This window comes from Labrus mixtus, chromosome 13, assembly GCF_963584025.1.
Source record: "Labrus mixtus chromosome 13, fLabMix1.1, whole genome shotgun sequence".
Lineage (NCBI taxonomy): Eukaryota > Metazoa > Chordata > Actinopteri > Labriformes > Labridae > Labrus > Labrus mixtus.
This window is the reverse complement of record NC_083624.1, coordinates 25,313,553-25,341,547: the sequence shown is the minus strand read 5'-3', so window position 1 is coordinate 25,341,547 and position 27,995 is coordinate 25,313,553. Positions and strand designations below refer to the sequence as shown.

The 27,995-nt window shown below is 39.1% G+C and overlaps 1 protein-coding gene across 1 annotated transcript; it reads left to right on the top strand.

Annotated features, from left to right (window-relative positions):
* Positions 1–27,804, top strand: fign (fidgetin). The gene is made up of 3 exons (XM_061054374.1): positions 1–153; positions 961–995; positions 21,164–27,804. Exons 2-3 carry the CDS (start codon positions 971–973, stop codon positions 23,398–23,400), a joined length of 2,262 nt encoding a protein of 753 aa, XP_060910357.1. The 5' UTR covers positions 1–153; positions 961–970; the 3' UTR covers positions 23,401–27,804.
* The last annotated feature ends 191 nt before the right edge of the window (positions 27,805–27,995 follow it).

The following is a 27,995-nucleotide window of genomic DNA, read 5'->3' as shown; positions in this document are numbered from 1 at the left end:
GGCTGTGGTCAGTCTTCCCCTCACTAACTTGGACTGGTTTCAAATAGCGAGCCGCCTATAGCTTAACCTTCCAGCCCACCAGACACTCACGCTGCACACTATTACGGGATCGATGATGCTATAAAGCGTGGCGCTGTCCTGTCACCTCCACAGGTAAGTCTTATTATTCTGTCCATCAGTGATGTTGACAATTAGAAAGAGAAACGGAGCGAGGCTGTAGAGAGAGAGACTGTGCCGCGCGTCACGGAGCTGCAGCGCAGTCTGTGAGCAGTTATTCCGCATTTCCCGAGCTTTACCCACTTGTCATCGCTTTAATGAAGACTAAATACATGCAACCAAGTTCCGGGAGATGTTTGAATATACAGCTGGAAGCAGTCTCTTAAAGAACTTTGCTGCAACGGGAAGTTTTTGCATGTCAGTCTGAATAAAAACTTGCCGCGATATCCGCAGGCGGGAGGCTAATAGATGACTTGTCATTGCTGCTCTTAGTGTGGGACAACTGCTGGCAAGTAATCTATTTAAAAGTAAAAGGGAGGAGGCTGGTGGTGGGGGGCATCACGCTGCTCTAGCCCCTTCCTCTAATAGGCGGCGTGAAGAATGTGTGTTTTATGTCATCCACAGTCTCTCTCACATGCTTCCTCTCCTCTTGTTCCAACTCGCGTAAAGAAGTGACAGGCTGCAGCCGTGACCGTGTGTGGCTACATATCGCGTTCTCCATCCCACGGCATTTTCCCTTTCTCTTTGATTTTTTTTTATTTTTTTCAAAAATGTTACCCGCATGTTTGTCCATAATTAAATGTCCTAAATGAACAGCCGAGGAAAGAACAAGGGAGCGTGCGTTTTTTGAAACTTGTGAAATCCGATAGCAGAGGGGAAAGTGTAATGAGAAGCAACCTTTGGAATTCCTCCTCGTGAAAATTCCGATTCTGCCTTTTTTCCCCCCTCTCCTCTTGTTTTTAGGCTTGAAGACATGATCACTAGCACCAGTATTTATGGTACGTTCATTTTGGAATTATCACTAATATTGTTGTTTTTATTTGTCATATTTGAAAAGAGGGTGTACTTGCAGGGATGTGTTTTGTTTGTGCATGTTTGGCTCTTTTGCAAAAGTTGACTTGTTTTGTTTTATGATAAAAAAATAAATAATGGTCAATGAAAGTGTAAAGATAAAGGCACATTATAATTCATATCATCCAAGTTGCACTACTAGTTAGTTTCAAATAATCCTGTGAAGGTGACACAATTTCCTCATTTTTATTCACTTTGTTTTCTTTTATTTACATTCTGTATGTGCAGCTTCACCTTTGCTTTCAAATCGCACTGCTTTCAAAATATTTGCATGCAAACCCTAATAATCTGATTATTTCCATAACAGATGATAATTTAACATTTTTGATGAAGGGTATCAAATGTAAGCACACTTACACAAAACAGCCTTCTGTGTTTAGAAAGCTAAACAAGTTTTTATTTAAATTCAACATTTGCTCCTGAAGAAATTTCCAGAAGATGTTATCAAGACAGCTAAATAAAAACATTTTTTAAATTGAAATTTAAGACAAGGTTTTAGATCAGAATCTGTGGTCATCTTAAATAAAAAAATAAAAAAAGAGCTGCTGCTGTTTTTATTCAATTTAATTGAACAGTTCAAATTCATCTTTTTGATCAATAATTGCCCATTTAAAGGTTAAAGTAGTAGAAAATCACACTTTAGTGAGTTAAGAATATTTTCATTTGAAAGGTATCACTATAAACTGACTTCAGGAAATCTTGCACCTGGTCTTATTTGAAGTTTCATTTAAGAATATCCTGTTTTTTGATCTAGTTGTTGCACTCTATAACACCACAGCCTCAGAAACAACATGAATCATAAAGATGCTGTCTGACACTTGAGTAGTAAATGTACCTGAGCATTAGAACAGAAAGTCAGGAGAAGTAACAAGTTGTGTGCTGCTGTCTCTCTCTCTTTTTTGCAAACACTTTGCCCTCAGTGAACCTTTCTAACCTGCACAGAACAATCCACTTAATTGTGTCCACACATTTCATTTGCATGTTTTGCTTGGAGAGGAAATTAACATCATCAGCAGTGAGCTGAAGTATGTTTTCATTCCTCTTCAAAAACTAACAGCATCGCAGCATCCGTCACTCAGAGGGGGGGAAAAAATAAATGTACATTACAGTCACGTTCATTATGTTGGAGTGTTTGGTTGTAATGTGTTTTTGTAAAGTGGGTATTAACTGAGGAAGTCTGAGTTTTATGTGTTTCATATTTAGCCCTCCATCATGCCTGTGTGGGTACTTTTATGAGGACATAACTTAGATTTGAGCTCTGATAAGGATATGAACTGGATTGCAAATAATTGGCATTAACGATTTATATTTAATTGATTGCCGATTTCTTGTCCTAGCTATGATAGTGAAAAAAATTGTGAACTCCTTAAAAAATCAACATGCATGTATTATAATATGCAAGAAATTGTAAAGGAAATAATGCATTCTGAGTCAACATATTTTGAAAAATTACAAAAATTCTCACAGAGAAGTCAGTCATCTTCCATTTGTCAAAGCATTCCCTCTCAGACCTTTTATCTTAAATATCCTAATTATGAAATAAGCCTCACAAGGAGTCCATGTCTGGTCTCCTGCAGCGTGTGAGGTGATTCTTGCAGGTCCTTGTTTAACCCCACACACCTCCGCTGTGCATGGAAAAGCAGCTGACAGCTCTGTTTATTTCTGATAGGAGAGCACTTATGATAGCTATCTAAGCTGTTGCCTGACACCAAATCACTGCGCCCAATTTGACGACAGAAGCTGACCCCGCCTGTTTTCATCACCCCTCTTTACCGGGGTGTCACACATGTTCACACTTTTTAAGAGTGGTTGTAAATAATGACAAGAAGTTGTGTGATGGAGACTAAATAATTGCACCCACAGTTTTTGGCCAGTTATGCAACTATAGATGTAGCCTATATGCTATTTTTGTTGAGTTTTCTCAAAGTGGGAGAGGAATTGTTTACTTTTGCGACAATCTGCACAGGTTTCCTCTTTACGGCATAATTAGTTCCTGTTCTTTTTTATACAGTCAAAAATATATGGAGAAAATAATTTCAAAGTACCTCTAAAATTATAGATCATATATTTTTCCAAGATTAAATGCATCTTATTTTTTTTGCACAGATTTTTCCACATAAATCAAGTAAGGATTCCGTTAATGTTTATGTTTAACATGGTTAGAGCTTTAAAAATGTACACTATATTTGTATGTTATTCTTAATTAACTGACAAGTTTTCCTAATCCAATTTAGCGCAAATGCTAACAAAAACAAATCTGCTACATGCGTCTGAAATGAATTCTCACTTTAAAGTGTCTGTGTGAAAAAATCCAGCAGCTTTAACCGATCCATCCACAACCTGAAGTGTGAAACACTACGAGAGCTGATCGCTTAAATTGACAGCCTGACTTAAGAGCGTTACTACAGGGAGAATGTGTTTATGACAGGTCCAGTTCTTTCTTTATGTGCACTAATGATGACAATTAAAAGCTGCTCCTGAATACCCTGAGCCGCTTCTGTGTAAACACCCCCTGGGATGTCTGCACTGCTGCTGTAAATTGATGAAATACTCATCTTTACTGATGGATCAATTTGTCTTCAACTACAAAAAGAATCCCACCCAGCCCCCTTTGACTGTGCTGTGTGAGATCAGTGCAGGATTGTCATCTCGAGCAAATATGTTAAGTGGAGTCTTTTTATTTTTCATATAAAAGTGAGGGAGTCCCCCAATGGAGGAAAAAGACGCTAGCAGAAGGGACAAAAAAAAAAAAGTATTTTAAGTATTCTACGTGTTCCTCCCTCCCCTTCCTTCTTTTTCTTCTCCTCTGTCTGTTCGTCTTGTATTCACATCTCTGTCGTTTCCCTCATGGCAGCCTGCTATGTTATCTTTGTGTGTTTTCTCTCTCTGCACTGACAATTCCTGCACTGATCTAAGTTAGACTGCATTAAAAAGTGGAGGCAGCTGTCTGTTGCTATACTGAGGGACGTGTTTGCTCTACTGCAAAGATGAAGGTCCATGAATCCTTGACATCCTCCCTTTTTCTCCCCCCCCCTCCTCCTCCTCCTACCATCTCATTTAGACACAGCGACTGTCTGCTCAGACTTGTTTTTTTTCTTCTTCTTCTTTTCCTCTGAGTGACAGCATATGGCATAGACATTTTCTAAAATGCATGTGCCTACCACTGGCTGCTTGTACTTACCCTTCACATGTCTGCTAGGTACAGGCCCGCCGTGTTATTTCCTCCTCTAAACCAAACAAATAGTCACCGACACATCGTCTTTGGATTTTTAAAAAGAACACAGATTCCATAGAAGGAACCAAGTGGATTTAGTCTTCTATTTCTCTATAGATTATTCTGGTAGTGCAGCATTTATTTTAAATGTACATCCTTTTAAAGGATCTGTGCATGCTCTGTTTGCATGTGTGCAGATCTGTTTCTTGTTGTGCATGCCTTTTTTAAATAATAAGCATTTATTTTCTCAGACAGAAAGCCTCGCTTTCTCTATCCTTTTTAAGAAACATATCCTTCACACATACATTCTATATGTTATTATGTGCCATACATTAATGCACAGGGGGCTTAAAGGGCTTATAGGCTTCACTTAATGACTGATTATAACAGAAACATGTTCATAAGTCATGTTTTATGGCAGCTTTATTCAGGCCAAAGCATATCATTTACCGCCTTAAACTCCTTGTTCTCCTCCCTTTCCAACACACTGAAACAGGCTTTGTTTCATCTGAGGTGTCTCTGTACTCACAAGGAGACAAGGCAGCAGCACAGCCTGTGGGGGATTGGCTAGAATAGACAATCCCCAGGTGTACTAAACTAGGTTTAGCACTAAGGCTTTTAATCTGGACTTGTAGGAGATTCATGTGCATTCATAGATTTGCCTCGGTAATTATCATACCCCCAGTGGCTGCCGGAGAGAGGCATTTGCCTAAATCACTGATGTCCTCATTACACTGTTTACATTTTAATTAGACATGCTGAAGTCTGGATTTTAGTTCTAAGTGGACACAAAGATTCGGGAGATGTTTCTATCTTTTTTTTCGTTTTAGCAAAGAATCACGGCGCCTGGATTGTTGCCTGGTTGTAAATTTACGTCTCTCAGTAGTTTGTGCATCACGCCAATTTCTTTTTTTTTTACCACAGTTCTTGTCTTGTTTAAAACGCTAGCCTTGTCTGTCTCTACATCCCTTCACAGTCATTTATATTTATGTATTGTGGGCTTATTTGTAGGTTGCCTATAATTGGAGATGCAGAAAACAGCTCTTCTACTTTATTTTTTTTTATACGTTTTATGAACATTAAGACATTATGCCGTGTTGTAAAATTCAGTCTTCAACAAAATGATTTACTGTTTTTTTTTTCATGCAGTGAATAATTCCCCTCAAGGACCCACTTTTCAGAATACAGATACTTTGAGGCGTCATTGTGTGCCTGAGTTCTGTTGCTTATCATTGAATAACCTTGGTGAAGAGGTATTTTTTCCCTGTCCTCCTTCCAAGGTGTTTTTTTTTATTGCATGCTGTTGGGGAGTTTCATATTGTGAGAGAAGAGGCGAGTGTTTCACAATAAGAGAACACCGGATATTTCTCTGTATTAAAATTCTTCTTCTTCTTGCTCTAAAACAGCGCCTCGCTAATGTGGCAATCAAGGCCGAAACTGATGGAGCGTTTTAACTGTTCCTTTAAAAGTACATTTAAGGTTTGTTTGATATGTAGTTTTTAACATTTAAATTCCTAAATTTGCCTTGACCTGTACTTATCAAGACGACCTCTTAAATTATGAGAACACCAAGAGTGTGTGATCCAACATTCTTTGATTCTACAAGCATGAAGCTGGCTCCAAATTTAATAAGAGATAAAAATATGAAACTGTTAGAAGAAAAATAGAATTTGAATCTTAGGCTTTAAACTATTTTATATTGGCTCAGTATGACAATGTAATAAGGTTATAATTTATGAACTGAAGTTTTTGAGTGACTATTTGTGAATTCAATAGTTGTAGAAATGTGCTTTGAACATAAAAGTTCATCTTTGGACTGCTCTCCATTGTCCCATACATCACATCCCATCCTAAAGGATTTCAATTGATATATTCGAGACAATTAGCTCAAACGGTGATCAGACAAGATGGGAGTTTTTTTTTTTTAACTCAGCGATTCATTCATCCTCCGTGGAGTCGGGTGGCTGACAGGTTGGCACGAGGCCAGGTGCTGGCAGAGGGAGACTTGAGTGCCAGGGACGGGAGAGGGTGGGCTGAGGTCTGATGATGCCTGATGGTGTGGAGAGTGGAGGGGGGGGGGAGAGTACTAGCGGAGGGGAAGAGGAGAAGGGGATGGAGGGGTGGTGCCATAGAGGTTTAAGGTGTCAGGCTGCAGCAGCGCAGCGGGTGTCTGCAGTGACACTGAGCAGAGCGGCATGCACAGACATGAGGGAGTACGATTGGATATTTGGGGGTTTGCCAGGGATGTTATATTGTTGTTCTAGTGACTAGCTTATCAAGGTGGAATTTGCTGTGTTAGTTAAGGGCATACACAACAAACCTTTGTTTTCCTCAATACTGCTAGAATCAAGGTGAACCTGTGAGCTCTTTGCAGAATTTATATAATATGAATGAAAAATAACTTTTTTTTCTCTCCTGATTTCTGCTGGATTATCACATGTAGACAATTCAAATTCATAAAGGAGAAGTCCCTGTTTTCCCTCCTTCCAACAACTGGAGTCTCACTTGCACGCTGTTAAGTGAAAAGTCACTAGAAGCCTCCCTTGCCTAGCGGGTGGCCTATTTGACAGTCACTCTAAGAGTCCACACGGAATTAGATTAATTTAAATCAGAAAAATAAGAGTGCAAGAAAAAAAAAAAAAGGAGGAAAAAAAAAAAACCAGCGCTCAAGAGTTCAGCATGATCGCAGAGCTTTATGAGGGCTGACACTTCTTTTGTGTTCATTATCAGGAAATCACCTTGGGGAGTCTTGTTGACTTTGCATGCTCTAAAATAGCAGGAACAGTCGACTGCCCCGCGTTCGCTTGCTCACTTCCACCTTCGGTATCTGGGGAGGAAAGGTGGAAACACCAAAACCGAGGGATTCTTTTTGCTGAGAAAAGCTAAACATAGTTTTAACACGCGTTCAAAATCATGCTATTTATCCTGTGGTGCTGCGTCGACCCCGGGCTCTACTTTGACCCTCTGCCCTTTGGGTGCATGTCTTCCCTACTTTCAATTCCCCGTAATTCCTTTTACTCCTCACTCTCTTTTGGACGAAAAGAAGGCAAAAAAACGATCTTAATAGAGCTCTTATTGTGTTAAAAAAAAAAAGCTGCAGTTCCAATGCACTTAAGAACTGAATCTGAAAAAAGAAGTTGACGCCAGCTCATTTGGAGCCTCAGTCTGTTTGTGTCCTGTGGTGATATAACAACTGAAAGTTAACTTTTATTGTTGTACTTTTACCCTTCTACTCTCCTTGTTTAAAGGGAAATGTATAAGCATGATTTCATTGTTGGCATAACTAGGACTTCAACAGTTTATAGCAGCATTTGTGTACTGTACAGAACAATAGCGGATTCATTTACTGGGAGCGTGATGTTCCTGCCGTCCAAACCCTGACTGCTCTGCCTCTCCCACATCTTTAAATGGATCCCATGAGCCTCAGCTCTGTTGTTTCCATTATTCATTTTCCAAACTTCCATGTAGCATGTAGAGGCTAGAGGGGTGAAAAATAATTTTGCGTCTGGTAAAAGAAAAGAAAAAAAAAATGATGTAGAGCAAAGTCACTGCTTTATGCAAAGTGTGCCTGCCTTGGGAGCATGTGAGTACACTGTAGGAGGAGTGAGCGCCTGGGCGAGGGATGGGCTGGTATGTGTGTTTGTGTATGTGTGTATCTGCGTGTCCCTGTCAGTCTGTCAGCTAAGGCCCCTAATGTGGCTCCCTAGAGGTACCTGGGGGAGACCCATCTAGCACCCAGTCAGCCTCTGCTGGCGGCCAAGTGGTGACAACGGGTTCCCACAGAGAGAGGAAGTGTCATAGTATGTATGTAAACTAGTGACAGATGACTGGAGACATGTGGCCTGTAGACACCGAGGTCTGAAAGTAAAGCAGTTTTTTGCCTCTTCCACTTCCCTTTTATCCTGTCTTCCCACTCGAGACTTCAGAGAGCGAGCATCAGGCTCCGGAATACATTGACAACAAGTCAAAGACGTGAATAAAACGGATGCAAATCATTTGGCATGAAAAGACAAATGCAATGCGAAAAGGTTTTATTTGCCCTTTGAAAATAGCTGCAGCTAAAGGAGTGAAGAGTTTTGTGTGTGTGTGTGTGTGTGTGTGTGTGTGTGTGTGTGTGTGTGTGTGTGTGTGTGTGTGTGTGTGTGTGTGCAGAGCTTCAGGCAGCTTTTCTAGGCCACAGGTCATGTGGGTCAGTGTTACACTCCCTGCAGCCTCACTTCAACCCTCGGTCTGGAAATAGAACATGCAACGTCACCCAGCCAGGAGGGAGGTAGATTCCAGACCTCAGTGGCCACGGGCTGCACATGTGGAATCTGCTCGTGTAGTTGACCCCAAATGTTTGAAACCCAGAATGCTCCCAGTAGGATATTGTTTTTTTTTTTTTTTTTTTTTCATGGATACCCAAATGAGCGAGGCTGTGCGAACTGCTGTGTACAAAGTGAAACCAGCATACTTAAGACTCTTCACTGTCGGGCTGTGAGCGATTCATCAAGGGACCACGCTGTAGCCAGAGGCAGATTTATTAAACAGTATGCACACAACCTGTAAGAGACGATAAACATAACAAATGAACTGAGCAGTTGTTGTTTTTTTTGTATTGAATATTTCAGCCAGCAGCAGGCCGTTTGCCTGCTTCTCTCTTTCATTGAAACGGACGGAGGGCTGGCACATGGAGGATAGACATTCAACCTAAGAACAGTGAGGAATCGAGCAAGATTCATTTTTTGAGATGTCAAACACGCCTCGCAAACATCGGCCGCGAAGCACTTCTTCCATTAGGCTTTATTCTATTTTAGCAGCGAAAAATATTTTTTCCGCTTAAAAGCTGAGGTGAAAATCCAAACAGTGATGGCCATAAATAAGTTTGTTTTGTAAAACAGTTTTTAATAAAGAGCATGCAGTAAAAACCTGGCTGATGAAAACGATAGCAATACATAATCCAAACAAAATGAATCATTATTTTTTTACTCATTTAAACTAATGAACCTAGAAAGACAGGCAGGGAATCAATAACTTGACAGGGGTCAACTAGAGGTCAACCACCAGCGCTAAAATGATAACCTAATTGGAAATTAATATTATAACTTAAAGTGTACATTCTGCAACTTGGTTACCTCTACCAAAGAAAACATTTAGTTCACTTTTTGATTTTTTTTTTTAGCTTTTAAATTCTGAACGTAGGAAATATAAACTGATGCAGTCAAATGTGGATTCAGCATTTTCTTTTTCTTCTTTTTTATTTTTGTGGTGTCTTGTTGCTGCAGTTTGGCACAGGATGAATGTATTCAACATTTGATAAAGTGTTGGAGAGCATATACATATGAATTTAGATATGAAGATAGTAGACTCACTTCTTGACCTAAAACATTGGCAGACAGTAAAAGACAAACTAATGATCGTGAGCACCTGGCCCTTTTCCTAATATGTGCCGTCTGAGAGCAGACTGTGTGTCCAAATGAAACCTCCTGCTCCTGCTTTCTGTCCAGGGAAGTACAAATCTATCAGCACAGATGAGTTCGTGCTCCATCAAACATATCTGTGCCAAACTGTTTATTGTGAGCTCCAAAAGTGCTATTGTGCCATTCTGTAGTCACATTTTAGCATTGGCTGACCCCAGGTTGTGTATATTGATGAGTGGGATTTGTTTCCTAATAGAATTGTGTCTAATTAATTAGCTTTTAATTGGTTGAACTCTGAACATGCAAATGCTGCAGAATGCAGAACAATGATGACTTTAAAGAGTGTACAGAGCTGCAGATTGAGGTCAGGTGCTGTACATCAGGATGTTTATTCTTATTTCTGCTTTGTGCTGAAAAGATTCACATCCTTTAAATGTACTGAGGAACAGATTAATAACACAAGAAAGGTGTTAATTTCACAAAGAGAATCAAGATATATTTGAATTGCTTCGTCCTAAATTTCTATTAATTATCTCATTTAATTCCCACTATTGCTTTGAGCCACAGATTAACCTTATTTCCTTTTCCTTCATTTGATGATCTATTAAGGACAACTGAGGAGTAGTTTCCATCGCACGGCCCTACTTGATTTCTTGCCTCATTTCTATCAAAGTGCTGAACTCTTTGAAGGCTGACTTGCTCTCATCCACCTTGCTTCACACGCTTTCCATATAAACTCCGACAGCTCTCATTCCAATCCTCTGCTGCTTTTACAAATCACACTGATGCAACTGCAGCGCTGCCCTGCTGCAACATGCATACAAGAGATTGTATACAAGTTGTATTCAAATGAATTCAAAAGATTAATATTTGTACCTGATAACATTTAGTAGCTTTTAATTTAATTATGAGTCTTACTTTCTCTCTTAAACCAATAGCAACCACAGACCGCTCCTTTAATTGGATAAGTGTGGAGAGGCAGAGCTTTCATGAACACCTCTGCACTTAATGATATTGACTGATGCTATTAATGTTGATATTGATGATGATGATGATGATGTTTCATCAAAAGTCAGATTTGTGGCACCCAGCATGCATCCGACTTGGCTACATCTGTAGAATATGAATAACATGAAAAGTCTTGCCAGTTATTTAGTTATTGAAGTCTTTTGCAAAGTTGCTTAGCTTAATCATGGGTCCCCTCCTAAACTTTCTAAAAAAGTACACCATTAATCACATTTACTTATTGTTTGCTATATGTCTATATTTAAAAACATCAGGTTATCTGCGATACTTATTCTTGTGCCTTCCTATCCCTACCTCACTGACTGTAGAGAATCGATCCGTATGATATTTTTAAAAGCAAGACATTTTAACTGTATGTAGTTTATGGTCTTAATTTGGACTTTGAACTTAGTTTAAAATGGTGAACTATGAACGTGAATCTGTTCATTTTAAGCTTGGTGCTGAGCTTTGAGCCAGCTCATTTTTAGTGTGGACTTGCACAACACCGTCTGTCTGTCTGTCTGTCTGTCTGTCTGTCTGTCTGTCTGTCTCCTTCTCGACTCAATAATGGACATGATCTGTTTGTGCACAGCCCCTACAATACATGATCCACGTCTCAACATGCTGTGAATGACACCATGGTGAGATGTGACTTTGAGCGGGTAATAAATATAAGTGCAGCACAGTGAGGATGTGTGTCTGTGTGTCCTAATCTTTATTCTCATTTCATGTTTTAAACAGCTAATGAAGGCGATTCAGAATCCTTGTTACTTCACATATGATGTCAGAAAGTGAGATCTGATCAGAAGTAATGATCGGGGGTGAATTCAAAAACGGTATTTCTTGGAGTTACATGGTCGGTCAGTTCTGATAGTACCATTTAGCTCATGTATAAATGGTGCTCCTTTGGTGTTTAATGTTAATAGTCTGTCCTTCCATAAGCACTGGCTGTCGGCCAAACAGCAGACTATTCATGCTATCACAGCCTGCTTCTTTTTAAAAGATTAGATTTTTCTGCTTTTTCTGCCTTCATTTGAGTGACAGGACATTTGATAGAGTCTAAAAACAGGGAGGGATAGAGAGAGAGAGACAGAGAGAGAGAGAGAGAGAGTAGATAATGACATGTAGGAAAGGAAATCTAAAGACAACAAATTTGTCTTTCTAAATTATGAGGGCTGTAAGCTTTAACTAGTTAGATGCGATTATTTAAGGTTTGAAATTATTGCACTCATATTTTTATATCGCAATTAATCACATGCTATTTTGTCCCTTAAGGGGCACCGTGGGTAAGCCTCTGCAGTGTCCCCCTGTAATCACAGTGATGGAAAAGGAAGATACTGCTGCATCTTTGAATGTTTCATTTCACTTTAAAAACTCTCAGACAGCTCAGTTAACGAGTCAAAAGTAATATCCACCTCATGACATCAAATATTTCACTTTGTTAGCGTTCCTTTTGGCTGTTTTTATTTAGTTTTTGATATGCAATGAGTTCCTTTTTTATGGTTAAAAGGTCACCTTCAATCTACCAGAAGGTCCTTACTTTATTTCAAAATAAAAGCAGGGTTGAATTAAAAAAGCAAGTAAAGTACTCTCAGCTTAAGACAAAACTTCAAAATAAAAGTCTATCACTTTTATTTTTCAAATGCGAAATCATTTAATTTAAAACATGTTATTAAAATTTGGTTAATCACAATTAACTTGTGAAATGTAGGGATTAATCACGAGTAAATGTAATCGTTTGACAGGCCTGTAAATTAAACAAATAATGCATCTTAATTTCTGCAACAAATAAGTTTCATCATTTGATTTATATTGACTGTGACATGTTTGAACAATGATTAATTGTTGCATCAATCAAAGACTTCTGATTTCAATGTTTTTTGGTTTACATGAATATAAGTTCTATTAGATTCCTCGTGAAACCAAACTTTCTTCTAAAAGTGAAAATCTGGAAACCAGCTCCTCGGTTCTGTCCTGAAGATTCCACCTTAGCTCTTAGAAGCCATTGTTTGCCAGTGGGCGAACCAATCTCCTCTACAGCTCTTTCCTTGTAAAAGTTCGCCTTTATGGCTTCACTACTTCACTTCAGTAACTTTATTACAGTATAGCTGAGAGATTTCTATTTCATATTGACCTAAGATTGCTTCAGTTGTCTCATTTCACCTTTTGCCTGGCCTGTGTTGGAGAAAGTGACCTTCTTTGAGACTTGCAGTCGATAGCAGAGAATGCTTCAACAGAAGAGCTGCCGGTGGTTGCAGGAAAACATCCCTCTTCCTTGTTCACTTGCTTATTTTCAATTTAAGTTCAATTTAAACTTATAATCAGTTTATTGGGTGGGAAATAATAAATCGAACAGATAACTCTTTTAAACGTTTAAAAATTCTTCTCAAATCTACTCATGTAGAGTAGAGACGCATTAGAGTTCAACCTTTTTCAAAATTTCTGTGAAACTTAATCAAATTGGTCCTTTTTTAAAGTGGATAAAATGTTGGCTCTGCCATTAATCAGAAAAGATCTGTAAGCAGCATTGTGTTTTGTGATCACAGAACTTGTTTGTGGGGTCAAAATCACTTACTGGTAGCATCTAATAAACAGGAATGTTCTTATATTTCTGCCAACACTTTGTTAGAATCATTCTGAACAGAGCTGCGTCTCTCAGAAAGGTTGACGACATGCCACTGGCTATACAGCGATCTGTTTGGTATTAAAAAATACGCCTTTGTTGTGTGTTTTCATTCGAGATCAGAAGGTGAAAAATTTGATTTTTTTTTTACAATGTCATTTCCTTTGTGTCTCTGCCAGGTTAACATGGCTGTAAAGTGTAATGGCTGCACATGTGAAGTAATCACAGTTGTGAATCGGACCAGTGAACAAGATGATCTGTTAATTTTCAAGGGGGGGGGGGGGGGGGTTGGCCTGTTGGTTTGTTGCTTCTGCTGCCTTACAGTCAAAATGAAAATGTGTATAAAAAAAAAAAAAATCCAGAAAATCCCACCAAATTTTCCTTTTTTTTGTGTGCCTCTTTGATCATCTTCCTTGGGGTAACAGGACTTTTGGGAATGAAGATGTTAGCGAGAAGCTTTTGGTCAATGAGCCTTCATGTAGCGAGGTCACTATCGGCCTCTCTTCTCTTTTGAAGTGTGTAAGTGATCCCCTGAGAGGCAGAGCAGCCAAGTTCACAGAGGCTGGAAAAAAAAAACACACTACCTCTACTGTACAAGTTTCACCAAGTGCTCCAATTCAATGACTTTTATTCTTTTAACTAACAAGCCATTTGAGTCTTCATCAGAATTATGCACTACAGAACACTCTGAAGCCTCCTATAATTGTCTTACTTCTATTCAGTGTACAAGTTCTCCTTGTGTTTGGAGAGCTGTTAGTTTAGCATGTGTGTGTGTGGATTTAGCTGTACTGTAGTAATGGAAGACGTAGCCTCGGGGGCCTCTTGGCCTGAAGAGTCCTGCTTTAATTAGCATCAGTGAGACAGAGAAATGACGGCTCAGAGAATCCCTCAACCTCCACTTTTTACTGTATAACAGAGAAATACGAGAAAAACACGCTCGCCTCAACACGCTTCATCACTGGGTCAATCCAAATCTCACAGGACTATAGGATGTTTTTATGACACATTCAAGTCTAACATCTCTGTAAACGTGCTGAAAATCACTGTAAAGTGTGCTGTACACAGCGTGTCGTCAACCACACAGATGTTAACATCTTTCGCAAATATTTTCCTCGTCTCATCTCGTTTCTAAAAAACAAGCGTTTAGACTTCTATGAATGATCGTACTGTGTACCAAACAGTTAGACAATTTGGAAGAAAGCCTTTTTATTTTTTACATGCAGGGGACTCCAGACTGCATGCATAGTGGTCACTGACGACTGATTATGATATCAGATAGACTGTTATTGTGGATAAGTCATGGAAATTTAAATAACTGTTTCCATCAAACATGAAAGTGGCAGCACTGCTTGATTCAGGAAATATGACTATCATCGCACATCCTGCGATGTGACTATTCTGTATGCTCACATTGCATTTGTGATGGTAAAACAGTATATGGTTCAGTCTTACTTTCTAAGATTATATTTTGAATTACAATTTGAAAAAAAAAAATCCAATAACGTATTTTGGCAGCTAAATTTGCAATGATGCCTGAGTGTTAACATCCTCTTGATACGTCTCAGATTAATTATTTAAATCATTAACAGCAAAGTATTTAATTCAGTTACATGCTCTGACAGCAGCTTTAGATTTATACACTTATCAGATGTGTCAAACTGACTGGATCAGGTTTCTCCACTATCTTGTGTAACATAAGGATGCTGCAAGAGTACTGTACCTCTGTACTGCAGATAAGACTGCTTTTATGTAGGATTTTTATGATTATTATTTAGAGGTGAAACCACTGGCAGTGAATCATCTTCTTGGAAACGAGGCCGTTTCTAATACAATTATAATACGAGTCTGAACAGAAACAATCAATCAACTTTAAAACAGTTTAGTGGCTGAACAGATTTCACTTTGTGAAATGTGGAACTGCCAAACAGCTGCAGAAACCATCCTTCACTTCTTTTTAAACCACTTCAAGAAAACTTGCCGGCACAGAGTGGGTGGGTTAACATAAACATTCTATGCATGAAGACGAAGCTCCCTTATTGAGTTAGCAGTGTTTTCTTATCAAGATCAGGAACACAAATGTTAGACTTCCTAATAAGTGATGAAAACAGTGATATAGCACACATACGTCTTTATGAAACATAACAAAGATTGGCAAAAAATCTTGTAAAAACTGTAATTATAAGATATTAATGTTATTAGTGAATAATATTATTGATTAACACGCTTAATCGAGCAACTGTTTATCAGAGGTTACATGTCTGCATACATTTCCATAAGAACAATATATTGTAAATGTCATGTATTATACGATGAGCATGTTCATTTATACATTCATGCTTCAATGGCTCCACTACACCAAAAGTAGTTTGGATCAGAACTTTTATTTTATTCATTTTAAAGTGTGGGATTTATCCAATCCAAACCATTTGGATTGGATAAATCCCACAAAATGGTACGTATCATATATGCTAATCATATCCTTGACATGCACAAGTAGTGTGATGAAATCATCCTGCTGTCTTTTAAACATTAATTATATCGCTCACTCTGAATCTTTTCTATTGGAATTGTTAACAAACCCACTTGTGAGTGCTGAAAAAAATCCTTCGTCTGATACTGATCCAGTGGCAGTGATGACAAGTGTAGAATACAAATACAAGGGGTGCCGGATAGCCTAGCAGTTGTGACACACGCCTCATGTATAGAGATGCTATAGTCGTCGTTGCAGCAGCCATGAGTTCAGATCTGACCTCAGCCCTTTGCTGCATGTCATCCTACACTCTTTTCTCCCAACATCTCCCGTCTCTCTTTCACTGTCTTATCCATTAAAGGCAAAAATGCAAATACAGAATTAATCAATAATCTTCAGATGGTCTTGTTTATATATATAGATATATATATACTCAACACAGTATGTTTAAGCTTATAAATATAATTCCCCCCTCTGTGAAGAAATTAGTGGCTGGACTTCTCCTCCAATATGAAATATGAATTTCACGCCCTGCTGTGTCAGACAACCAACTCTGCTATTCACTGGCACCTGCGTTTAGTAATGCATGTGTTGAGGTGAGACAGAGAGAGAGAGAGAGAGAGAGAGAGAGAGAGAACAGGCATGTGAGGGTTGACAATGATGTAAACATCATTGTAAATTTATGTGGGATTTCCCGTATCACGAGAGTCAGACAATGCTGGAATGGAATATTTTGTGCTCGATTCCAACAATTCCCTGCCCAAAGTCAGGTCCTGAGGCAGTGCTTTGTGACGTAAAATCCCATCCTGCTTTCTTTTATGAGTCAAACATATCAGTCATTGTGGATCTTCGCTGAGGAAAATAAAAAATAAGGCTTTGTTTTAGGAGCTGTGAATCGTAAATCGACACCTATACCCTGCTGCAGTGGTTACAGGCTTTGAAAAATAATGTTTATGCCGATGGTCTCATTTGCTTTGAACAGTAGCTATTAAGGAGGAAAACATATTAGTTTTAGTCTTTTTTAGAACCAGCAGCAGTAGCTTTGAGTAAAATATACCACAGGTATAGTTACAGCTTCACTATCAGATACATAATGAGCCACTTTCTCTCATTGTTCAACCAAGAATGCATTTTTTGTGTCGTCTATCATTTTAATCTAATTTTATGCATTATTTATCAATACACTCGTTATTGATGTCTTATATGTGATCATTTGAAGATGGAAGTGGTGTACCATTTTTCACTTAATGAAGGTAATTACATACAGTAGATCCTCCAAATGTCACTGAAAACAGTTCTTTGGCTGACAGCGAGATCAAATACAATGCACATAATCTGAGTTAATGTTTGTACAGTCATTTTGGATCTAAGATTGGTAAAGACTCCAGTGGCATCTGTGGTCTTTTGTAGCATGGAGACGTGTAGTAATTTGCTGCCATGGGTGGTCAGGCTGAAATGTATGGGCAGCAGCCCCCGAAAAGACAGTGACTGAGGGAGGCATATCTTTTCTAAATGAGGGGTTAAATGGCACCCTGCCATCTAAAGATTGGAATTACTGCCACATGGAGCTCTAAATTGAGTTTAAATAGTCCTAACTTGATATGTGAGATGAATGGAACTCTGAAGCCGTACCGATTACCATTTCACATTGTACGAGAATGTTTCGCCCCTCCCACACTTAGAATATCTGCTGCTGAATTTGAATATGAATATGAGCTTGTTTTTATTTATAAATGCAATTACTGTGTGTCTGCAATATTTGCACGCTTGTCAAGTGGAGCAGCCTGTGTTTGCAGAAAAAAAAAAAAAGTAAAAGCTCCAATAATTATGTTTACGTCCAGCGATGAAAATCCCAGGGTTGTAATGATCAGTAATTATAAATACTTTTCAGCATGTCTGCGGCCTCAGTTGGGACTGTTGTGGGGTGTGAAGTGTAGAGTTTGTGCAGTTTAATTATGACATTGTACATGACTAAATGTACCAGTCTGCTTTGGCTTGGCAAAACACTTCCAGAGCATAATCACGTTCAAGCCTGACTTTAAAGAGCTCATTACAGTTAGTTTTCTAAAGAGCGGCTTATTAAACACAGTTACCTAATAGGCATCTTTGGTGGTGCAAATTGGTAAAAATGGTAATGAGTCTGATTAGGCCACATTTCAATTACGACAGCTTTCACTTCTCTCTTCCCTCAACCCTCCCACCTTCCCCTCCCCCGAACTGAAAAAAAAAGGGGAAGGAAAGTCCAGCTCTTTATGCTTGGGAATCCTCCTGGAAGGCATTTTTTTCCTCCCTCTTGCTCTCTCTCTCGCTCTCTCTCTATCGCATACTCATGAACACACAAAAAGGGAGGTGGGGGGTTGGGGGGGGGGGGGAGAAAACGGCTCTGCCACCTCTGTGTTTCCTTTCAGCAGCACAGTAATGAATAGAGAACTGTGCAAGCGGCGGTCCAATTTACGCACTGGGAAATTGGATGGACAGAGTCGGAGGCCCATTCTTGTTTGCTTAAAAACGGGCCCAGGCTACCAGATTAATAGTTCCCAAAAAGGTCAGCATCTTCTGTTTCATTGCTGATCACTGAACCAGAAATTAAACACTGTTGTAGCATAACACCGTAGCATCACATGTCAAATGGATTTTTAGCTCCAACAGATATAAAAAGTATATAACACACATCAGATAAGAATTAGATAAATGCCAGCCCAAAAAGAGAATTTCCCTATATTACCATCATCTTAAATTCACCATAGAGGATTACTCAGATCCATGAATTGACAATCACAATAGTCCAAACAAAGGCTGTATTTGTTGGTGGCTGATTAGGGGAATCTGAGCCTGAGCCCCGAGGCGATCTGAAAACATTCCACTAATGGAGTGCTCTGTAATTATACCATTTCAAAGAAAGACAAAGGAACCTGTGGATGTTGTATTCGGATTTTTCCAGGCAGGTGGAATAAAGGACAACATTTAACGCTAATTTAAAAGTACAAAATCATTATGCTAATGCACTAATGCTAATGTGTGTGCACATGTGTGTCTATTTATGTGCTGGTGTTTGAATGCATATTTGTGTGTGGAAGCATTTATTATCCATCCCATTACCTCTCTTAAGTAGGTCTCATTCTCATACAAATATCTGAACCATTTTACACTTAAACACAATAACACAAATGGCAATTCAACCGTGTATGGCTTTTGTATAACACTAGAACTCTTTTGTTATTTAACACGGTTTAAAAATTGTATCTTTGTTTTTCTGCGTAGGTTGTGTATTAATAGAAAATACTTTTTTTTACCTGTAGAAAGGAAGAAGCCTCGAAATCCAAAGGTTCAAGTTATTTTTGGTATAGAAAGTAAACGTCTGTTTTAAGCCTTGTTCTGTGTTTATGTAATCACCTTGGATGGTTTCCATTTTATAAAATACCTGATGCTCAGAGATCTCAAGTACACTTTGCAAGTAGCACTTCTTTGATTGTCCAAAGTGGCACACTGTTCAGAAAGGATAAGTAGTAAAAGAGGAAACTCACTCAATAAGCTGTACGCAAATTTGTCATTGAAAGAAAACAAGACTTGAGTGTTAATGAACTCAAGTGAATGATTTGAAGCAAAAAAAACAAAAACATTCTTATACTTGAACTGTGGTGTCAAGAAAAGCTGTGAATAGCAAGCAGAATTTTTTTTGGCAGACAAAGCATTAATTGCTATTTCCCAATGCTGGTTTTTGTATTTGGAGAGGATCATTTTTATCTGCTGTATGTGGAAGCACCATGTCTTTAGACGTTTGTTTAAAAGGTGTTTTAATGTACAGTAGATATGACATCAGGTGTGTTTCACAGGCTGTGCTGGAAAAATCACATTTCACCATAAGAGTCTTACCTTCACTTTGCAACCACCTACAGACCTAACACAAGAGCTGACCTAGAATATAGTGGGTGGCTCATACTTCATTGAATGCACATGGGTCTAAAGCAGCAGCCACTGAGACTTACCTTTGTTATTCTCAAGGGTGCCATTCATACATTATTCTGTAGTTCATACAAAACTCAAGCAAATGGGGTTTTGATTTACATAACAGGCATCCTGTGTTTCTTTTAATTGTTGTAATCCTTGTTGTAGTACCCTATGATAATATAATCCACTTTCATATTCTATTTTCTGTATGAACCGTTCTGTTCCAGCACAGTATGGCTACCATATTTGCCTGCCTGGGCTTTTTGCCTCCAATCCTTTTTCTTAATCATTAGCTTGGATGGTTGACAACCATGTGAGGCATAGCATGGATCCTTTTGACTAAAACCTTGTAAATTAACACAATTAGTGCAGCATCATCCTGCTAATTAGCTCCTGGTGTCTAGTGTGGCGGATGGGCAAATAGCTGGGAGGGAGTCAGAAGGGAATCTGCAAACACCGCGTTTGTAATCTGCCTCTGGACAGTGGCTGTTTGCTGACTAAATCCTAAATTATAGACCTAGAGTAGAAGTAGAGTAGAAAGTGTAGCAGTTTAGTGCCGGGCTAGCAATGGCATGCACCATTTTAAAGACATGGGAAGTTTAGCTAAATCCATCACCTTTAATATGTTCTTGTAGCTTCTGATGAGATTAGTGTAGATTAAAGATGAATAATTTAAGTATTTCTGATTGTTTTGTGCTGTAAACCCTAATAGTGTGAATTATTTGGGGGTAAATTATCCAAGGATAATCCAAAACTGAGTTAAAGATGACAGCATGGTTAAAAACCTTTATTTCCAGATTGACTTTGGGGTTTTACATGATTATTTATGTCATTCAAACCCTTAAGGCCATACAGAGCGGTCGAGACAGGCTGTAGAGAAAAAGACAAGTGAAGCATGTTTTTTTCCCCCCTTCCCTCACTCTGTGGACTGGGAAGCAGTAGGCAGACTGAATGTGGATGTAATTCATGCTGGGCTGAGGGGTTTGTCTGATGAAAGCAACAGAGCGCTGCCAGGGAAGATTGCTTTGCTGCTCTCTTCCAAGCAGGTTTGAAACGGTCTCAGAATGCCTCAGATGAGGGTTGGATTATAGACTGACCTGCAATGTCTGTGTCATTCTGCACTGTGTTGGGTGGATTATACCACACTAACCAGGTGTTTGGACCGTCACGCTCATACTGACCGTGATATGTGCTCAGTTTGTATTGTCTGTTTATCATATTTGACTCATTTGGACAGAGTAATACACAGTGCATGATAAGAATTTTAAGAGAACATTTATCTTCTTTTTTGTTTTCAAGAATTTTTACACCCAGTTCATGTATTAAGGGCTTTCTCACAATATGACTATTGTAGAATATTTACAAATATGATTTTACTATTACAATGCTGATTAACTGCTTGCTTTTACATGTCTTTTCCTTATGGGGGTATCTAGGTCTAAAGATGCAGTGGACCCCAGAGCACACACAATGGGCAGAACAACACTTTGACATCTCGTCCACCACCCGCTCCCCTGCACACAAAGTGGAGGCCTACCGGGGGCACTTACAGCGAACCTACCAGTATGCTTGGGCCAACGACGACATCTCTGCACTGACTGCCTCCAATCTGCTAAAGAAGTATGCAGAGAAGTACTCTGGGATCCTAGAGGGCCCACATGAAAGAGCCCTGCTGTGTTCCTACTCTGATAGCACCACCGGACTCATGAATGGACGAAAGTCAGAGAATGAATCCTGGCAGGAGGGGATTTACCCAATGAACTGTGCTCCAGATGTTATATCTGTGAGCAAAGCTGGAATGACAGCTGCCCTACCCCCTACAGATGTGTCTGCTAGCATAGGCAGCTCCCCAGGGGTGGCAAGCAGCTTGTCTGAGCCGAGTTATTCCAGCAGTAACTGTGGGAGCCACACAGCCACTACTCTCCACTCGGGCCTCTCCTCTCAGGAATATACTGCCAGCTACAATGGCTCCTACCTGCATTCTAGCTACAGCAGCCAGAGTACCCCAGCCCTCCCCTCCCCACACCCCTCGCCTTTGCACAGTGCTGGGCTCTTACAACCGCCTCCCCCGCCTCCTCCCCCAACCTTAGTGCCGAGCTACAACACTGGGTCTCCAAACCTTCCCAACTACAATTATCCTCCAACAGGGTATCCTTCTCAGACTGCTGTTGGCCCTGGTTATAGCCCTGGGGGAGCACCCCCTCCTTCTGCTTATCTGCCGTCCGGCATTGCAGCTCCTACCCCAATCCCCCCTTCCACACTGCCTGGCTACACCTACCAGTCCCATAATCATACACCAATTGCACCAACACCTTTGAATGGCAGCACTTCCAACTCATTAAAACGAAAAGCTTTCTACATGAGTGGACATGGAGACATGGACTCCAGCTATGGTAATTTTAACTACAACCAACAGCGCTCTTCACAGAGCCCAATGTACAGAATAGCAGACAGCAGCCTCTCAGACTCAAACAGGGGCAATGGCTTTGATAGAAACCCTGAGGCTTCGTCTTTAGCGTTCAAGCCAACCAAGCAGCCAATGTCCTCTGAACAACAACGTAAATTTATGATACACTCCGGCAGAGCACTAACTCCTCCATCCTATGGATCAACCAAAAACTCTGTGGGTGATCTCAGAACTGGTGAGTCCTACAACAAGTTTGGATCCCCAATCATGAGCGAGCATACTGAAGAGCACAGACAGCACCTCTCCCACTCCTTAACAGGGCCTGACATTGGTTCGGCTACCTCCTCCATCCATGCTGCAGAAGAACAACTGAAAAACAGTGACTCCAACTTGGTGGAGATGGTGACTACAGAAATCCTTCAGCAGGGTCCTCCGGTGGACTGGAGTGACATTGCCGGTCTTGATATGGCCAAAGCATCCATCAAAGAGGAGATATTGTGGCCAATTCTAAGGCCAGATATGTTTAGTGGACTTGCCACATTACCTCGGAGCCTCCTTTTGTTTGGACCTCAGGGAACTGGTAGAACGCTTCTCGCACACTGCATGGCCACCCAACTGGGCGCTGCTTTCTTGCGACTCAGCAGCTCAGCTCTGGTGACCAAGTGGCTCGGGGAAGGGGACAAGATCATCCAGGCTTCTTTTCTGGTGGCCCGTTGTCGCCAGCCGGCGATAGTGTTCATCAGAGAGGTGGACCTGCTGTTGTCAGCCCAGCTCAGCGAGGAGAGTCCAGTTAATCGCCTCAAGGCTGAGCTCCTCATGCAGCTTGACAGTATCCTGACCTCTACTGAGGACCATATCCTCGTCGTCTGCTCCACCAACAAGCCTGAAGAGATCCCTGAGTCCCTACGGAGGTACTTTACCAAGCGACTGCTCATACCCTTGCCTGATGGGACGGCACGACACCAGATGATCAGCCAACAGCTCTCACAGCACAACTACTGTCTCAGTGACAAAGAGATGTCACTACTGGTTCAAAGGACAGAGGGCTTTTCAGGACTGGATGTGACCCAGCTGTGTCAAGAGGCTGCGGTAGGTCCTCTCCATGGTATTCCTGGAACGGATCTGTCAAGTATTCATCCCGCTCAGATGAGACCAGTCTCCTACCAAGACTTTGACAATGTGTTTTGCAAATTCCAGCCAAGCATATCACAGAAAGAACTTGACATGTACACGGAGTGGAATAAAATGTTTGGTTGTAATCAATAAAGGGGACCCATCTAACAAAATTTCTTACAAACAGTTGAGTACAAGTAAGTGTTAGTCTTTCAAGCAAAAAAAAAATATCAGTGGTTACATTAATATACCATATAAAGCAAAGGGATTGTGCTTTAAGGCTTTAAAAAGGAGATTGCGGTTTGGATATGAAAAATTGATTGAAACAACATGAAATTAAATGCTTTATATTGCAGTCCCCATGTACTCACTCAAACTCAAACCAGGGGGAGAAGATGCCCCTGTTTTTGTATATACACATATATATAAATATAAATACATACTATTCTGCTGATCTTGAGATTTAGTTGCTATCAAGTGCCTGAGGTGGTGCTGTCTAAGTTTTTTTTTAATTTCTTTTTGCCTCACAATCTCTGTTGGTGACATGTGCTAATATGAAAAAGCTTTAAAATGAGACAAAAAACTTGCTTTCTCTTTTCCATTAGAGCAGTGTTCTATGGCTGTGTCTGTTTTGTGCTCTTTGTGAACAGTGGTGGTTACTTTCAGATAAATGACATTTATTGACTTATTTACAGTTGGGCTTTATTAGCAAACACAGGTTTTATGTATGTGTTAATCCTTCAATAAAAGAACATCATCATACTTGGTTGCTGTAATAGCCTCTCCAGTGTGGATGAATAAAAAAATATATATATATAACTTTACAATGTGACTTAAATTCAAACAATAAATTACACTGTTATTGCTGTTAAAATATTGTTACAGTAGGAAATCACATTTCCAAGTAAAACCCTACCATTATTTCTGTTGATGTTCTCCATTTGAAAACTCAGGAAAGTGATACTGATATGTATAGTACCTCATTAGCTTGTGTCAAACACACTACAAGAGCATTTGGCTTGCATTTGAAATTCCATCAACGAACGTAAAAAGGCTATACAATACCTCAAAAAGCTCAAGATGAAATGTGAAGGTTCCTGCAATGAATGTATAAGAGTGATTCTACATTATGTACAAGACAAAAAAGTAATTTGTTTGGGTTTTTTTTTTACTTGAGATTGTGGTGATGCAAAGCTGAGAAAATTCAAAAAAGGTGCAGACAAACATCTCGGGGTTGAGGAAGACAACCGCCCAGAGCTATTTTTCATTCCATCCTGCTGCTGCTTTATCATTAATGAAACATAAGGATTATGTATAGCCTAAGTTCCTTTCTACCTCAGTTTGTTACTTATCTCTGAAAGACAAATTCAAGAAGACAGCAAAATGTCAGCACCTATTCTGCTCGTTTGATGATGAAACCTTTGGAGGGAACACCAAACAGTGTTTTGTTGTGTGCAAAATCTATTAGCTTTACATTGTGATGATAACTCCCAAGATTTCTAACCACATAATGCATTTAAAGGGGAATACCACTGAATATCAGGTTTGAGACACGTATGCCTTTGCCTTAGGACAATATGGTCTATATGAGCTTACACTCAGCGGTGAATATTGATTTCAATGCCTGTTTTTTCCCCTGTGATGTCAAAGAGAAAATCAAAGTGTGGTAGTATTTGCAGCAATGCAAAGTTAAGTTTTCCTGCCATTAAAACAATTCCATTATTAAATGTAAAGTTTACAGAGGGGTTCGTTTGAGTTTCAGGCTATAACTGTAACATTCATGAATTTAGTGGCATTCCTTTTTAAGAACATTTCTTGAAGGCTTGTCCAAAATGTTATTATCATACCCATGTTGTCGTTTTCACGTTTAAAGTGTTGTCTTTAAGTGCATATTAATCACTACTTTCTGCGATTAATCAGTACATTCTCATTCAGCATTTTGGCAACGAAATAAATCTGGACTGACAGCAGAATTGGCAAGTTAAAGTGTTACTGAATGTATTATGTCCTCAGAGCAGTAAGGAAAGCAAAGCACTCGCACAAAAAATGCCCCTGAAGTAGAAAGTACTGTAGGTGTGTTATACTGCAGAGGCACTAAAAGGACCTTGTGTTTGTTTTTCAAAGGAGTTTCCTTCATCTTTGTTGCCTACTGAACATTTAGCAGTTCTGTGCTTTTTTTTTCAATTATTGCTGTCCCTGGTTTGCTTTCATTGACATTTTTATATAATTTCTAAGTACGTACTCCAGTAAGAAGATTGGTTCCAGATCACATAAAAATAACAAGTGAAAGTTAAATCAACCCACTTGGATTAAAAAGGAAACATAATTCCATATGTTATATTTTAAACATTCACTAAAAAGATGCATCTTCATGTAACTAATTTAAAACAGTATTTGAAATATGAAATCCCATTCATGTTTTTTTAAAGAATGTTTTATTCTAGATTATATGGAAGTAAATCCCTCCGATTAAAACTATACTAAGTCACCATTGTTGGATCACAAGGTTACATGGTACCACTTTACAAACTTAATGTTGGCTTCTTTGTTTTTATTCACGCTATGCAGAAATATTTTTGTTTACGCTGTACACATTCACTTTAATCAATGGGTCCAATACTAAATCTTTTCTTACACAATAATGTAATAGCAAGGCTTAAATCCAAGTTCAAACATGACTCACATGTAGTTATACTTGATTTATTTTGATGGAGTTTTAAAAGACTGTTTTTACTGCTTAAGTGGAGAAGTGTAGAAAAAGAGCAGAAAGCTTCAACAACTTCAGAGCTCCCCTCAAATATTGTGTCATCTATTTTTGCACTTTGAGGTGTTAATTGGTGGAAATGTTACTTGAAGCCAAAGTGGAAGAGCTTTCTTTTCAATGGGCTTAATTTTGTGCAGAAATTGTGTATTTCAGTGTCTTTAATTCAACAGTAAGAGCTGTGTCGATTGGAATAGGGCAATTTTACAACACTCTCATTGGGCATTGTTAAGTTATTGTATTACATTGTGTAAAAAAAAAATGACTTTCTCAATCTGTATTTAGTTTCAGTTTGATCCTGTATGAGTTTATGAACAGTCATCTGCCTCTGAATGGAGGACTAAGAAGAACACGGGTTGCCTGTTCATCTTTAAAATGCCAAAAACAGTCAGACAAACTCACATAAGATGTGATATTGAAGCATTGTACTTTAACAGCTCCTGTGACTATGACTGCTCATTTTAACAATTTATTTTGCTCATTGCAAGAATTTTTGACAAGAAGGCGATAAGAAGCCACAAGTGCCATTAACCAGCGCAGAATGGACAAGTTTAAGAGGTCGACTGTTCGTGAACCTGCAGAGAGATAATTGTTAAAAAGGGGGAAATGTTCCACTCACATTAAGTAGTACTTGTAATCACTCTGACAACAGGTCTTGACAATTTATTTGCTTTTCAAAAAAAGAAAATCTGCCTTACAGTGCAGTGAAGCACAGTTTAATACGAGGCACATGGAAAAGAAGATACTTTTGTAATTCAACTAGATGGAGGAAAGGCTCACAGGATGTTTTCATATGTGGGAAACTGACAGATTAATTATGAGAGGGTGTCAATTTTACATTTGATCAATAAACGATCATTTATCAGAGCCCAGTGATGTCGGGGGGAAAAATGGCCGAAAGTCGCGAAACACTCGAGCAGAACCTCTGATAAGCACATGGAGTCTCACAGTGATGCCAACTTATTTTGTTTTTCTGGTTCTGTCAATACTTTTTTTTGTTATGAACAGCTTAAGGTTTTTGATGTAGATTTATTGTCTGGCATTCTTTATAACCATTTCTACCTCATTGCTACATATTGTACATGTAGTACTTATGTCCTGTCATTTTGAATGTCATGCATTTGTGGAAAAATGTAAAAAACAAAACAAAACAAAAAACACAAAAAACAAAAAAATAGAAAAAAGAACATGCTTGCCCTTGAACCTGAGCAGTTTACCTCAAAAAGACTGTCTTTACACTGTCAAGTACAAATCACAGAAAAAAGAAGGCACCTTGAGGGCACATAAGAAGTTAATCTGCACATATTGACCTACAGTTTATATACAATATCATGTTTTGATTCAGTTGTTGTGTGCTGCGTTGGTCTCCTACAAAAGGTCACCGATGCAAATCTCCATTTCCTAAAAAGTAACAAATTGCTTTAACCCTTTGTTAACTGTTGTAGTGCGCATGTTAATGTGTTTATATGTGCACTTGCAAGTATGAAGGGGGAAGATTAAGAAATGAAAAATCTGAGTTTTTACTTTTCATACCCATGTACAGAGAATAAACTTGCACATAGCTGTACCTATTGTACATTTGCTAATGATATACAGCATACATACAAACACTGCAGCCACATACATGTTAATATGTGTGTATGTATTGCCATACAGTACAGTCAATTTAAATGTATTTTGATTTCAAGGTACATAAAGGCTATTAAAATACTGAATAAAGATGTTTTCTTTTTTTTTCCTGAAAACTGGATGCATTTTGTACTTTTACTTGATTAAATTTGCAATGGTGTGATTGATTTTGGCCTGTGCTATTTCCATTTTTAGCTTTCTTTTTAAGGAAAATGTTTAATCTATGAACACTTCAATAGTCATTTATTTAACCTGAGTTTAATGAAAATATAGTGAAAGTAATTTTTGTTTGCAGCATTTTGCAGAGGCTTTCCTTTTAATGCACTTCCAACAATATACCTCTCCTGACTTATAATCT

Coding starts and splice junctions, on each gene's coding strand:
- fign (XM_061054374.1), top strand. CDS start 971: ATGATCACTAGCACCAGTATTTATG. Junction 996..21,163: donor CACTAGCACCAGTATTTATG/GTACGTTCATTT, acceptor GGGGGTATCTAG/GTCTAAAGATGCAGTGGACC.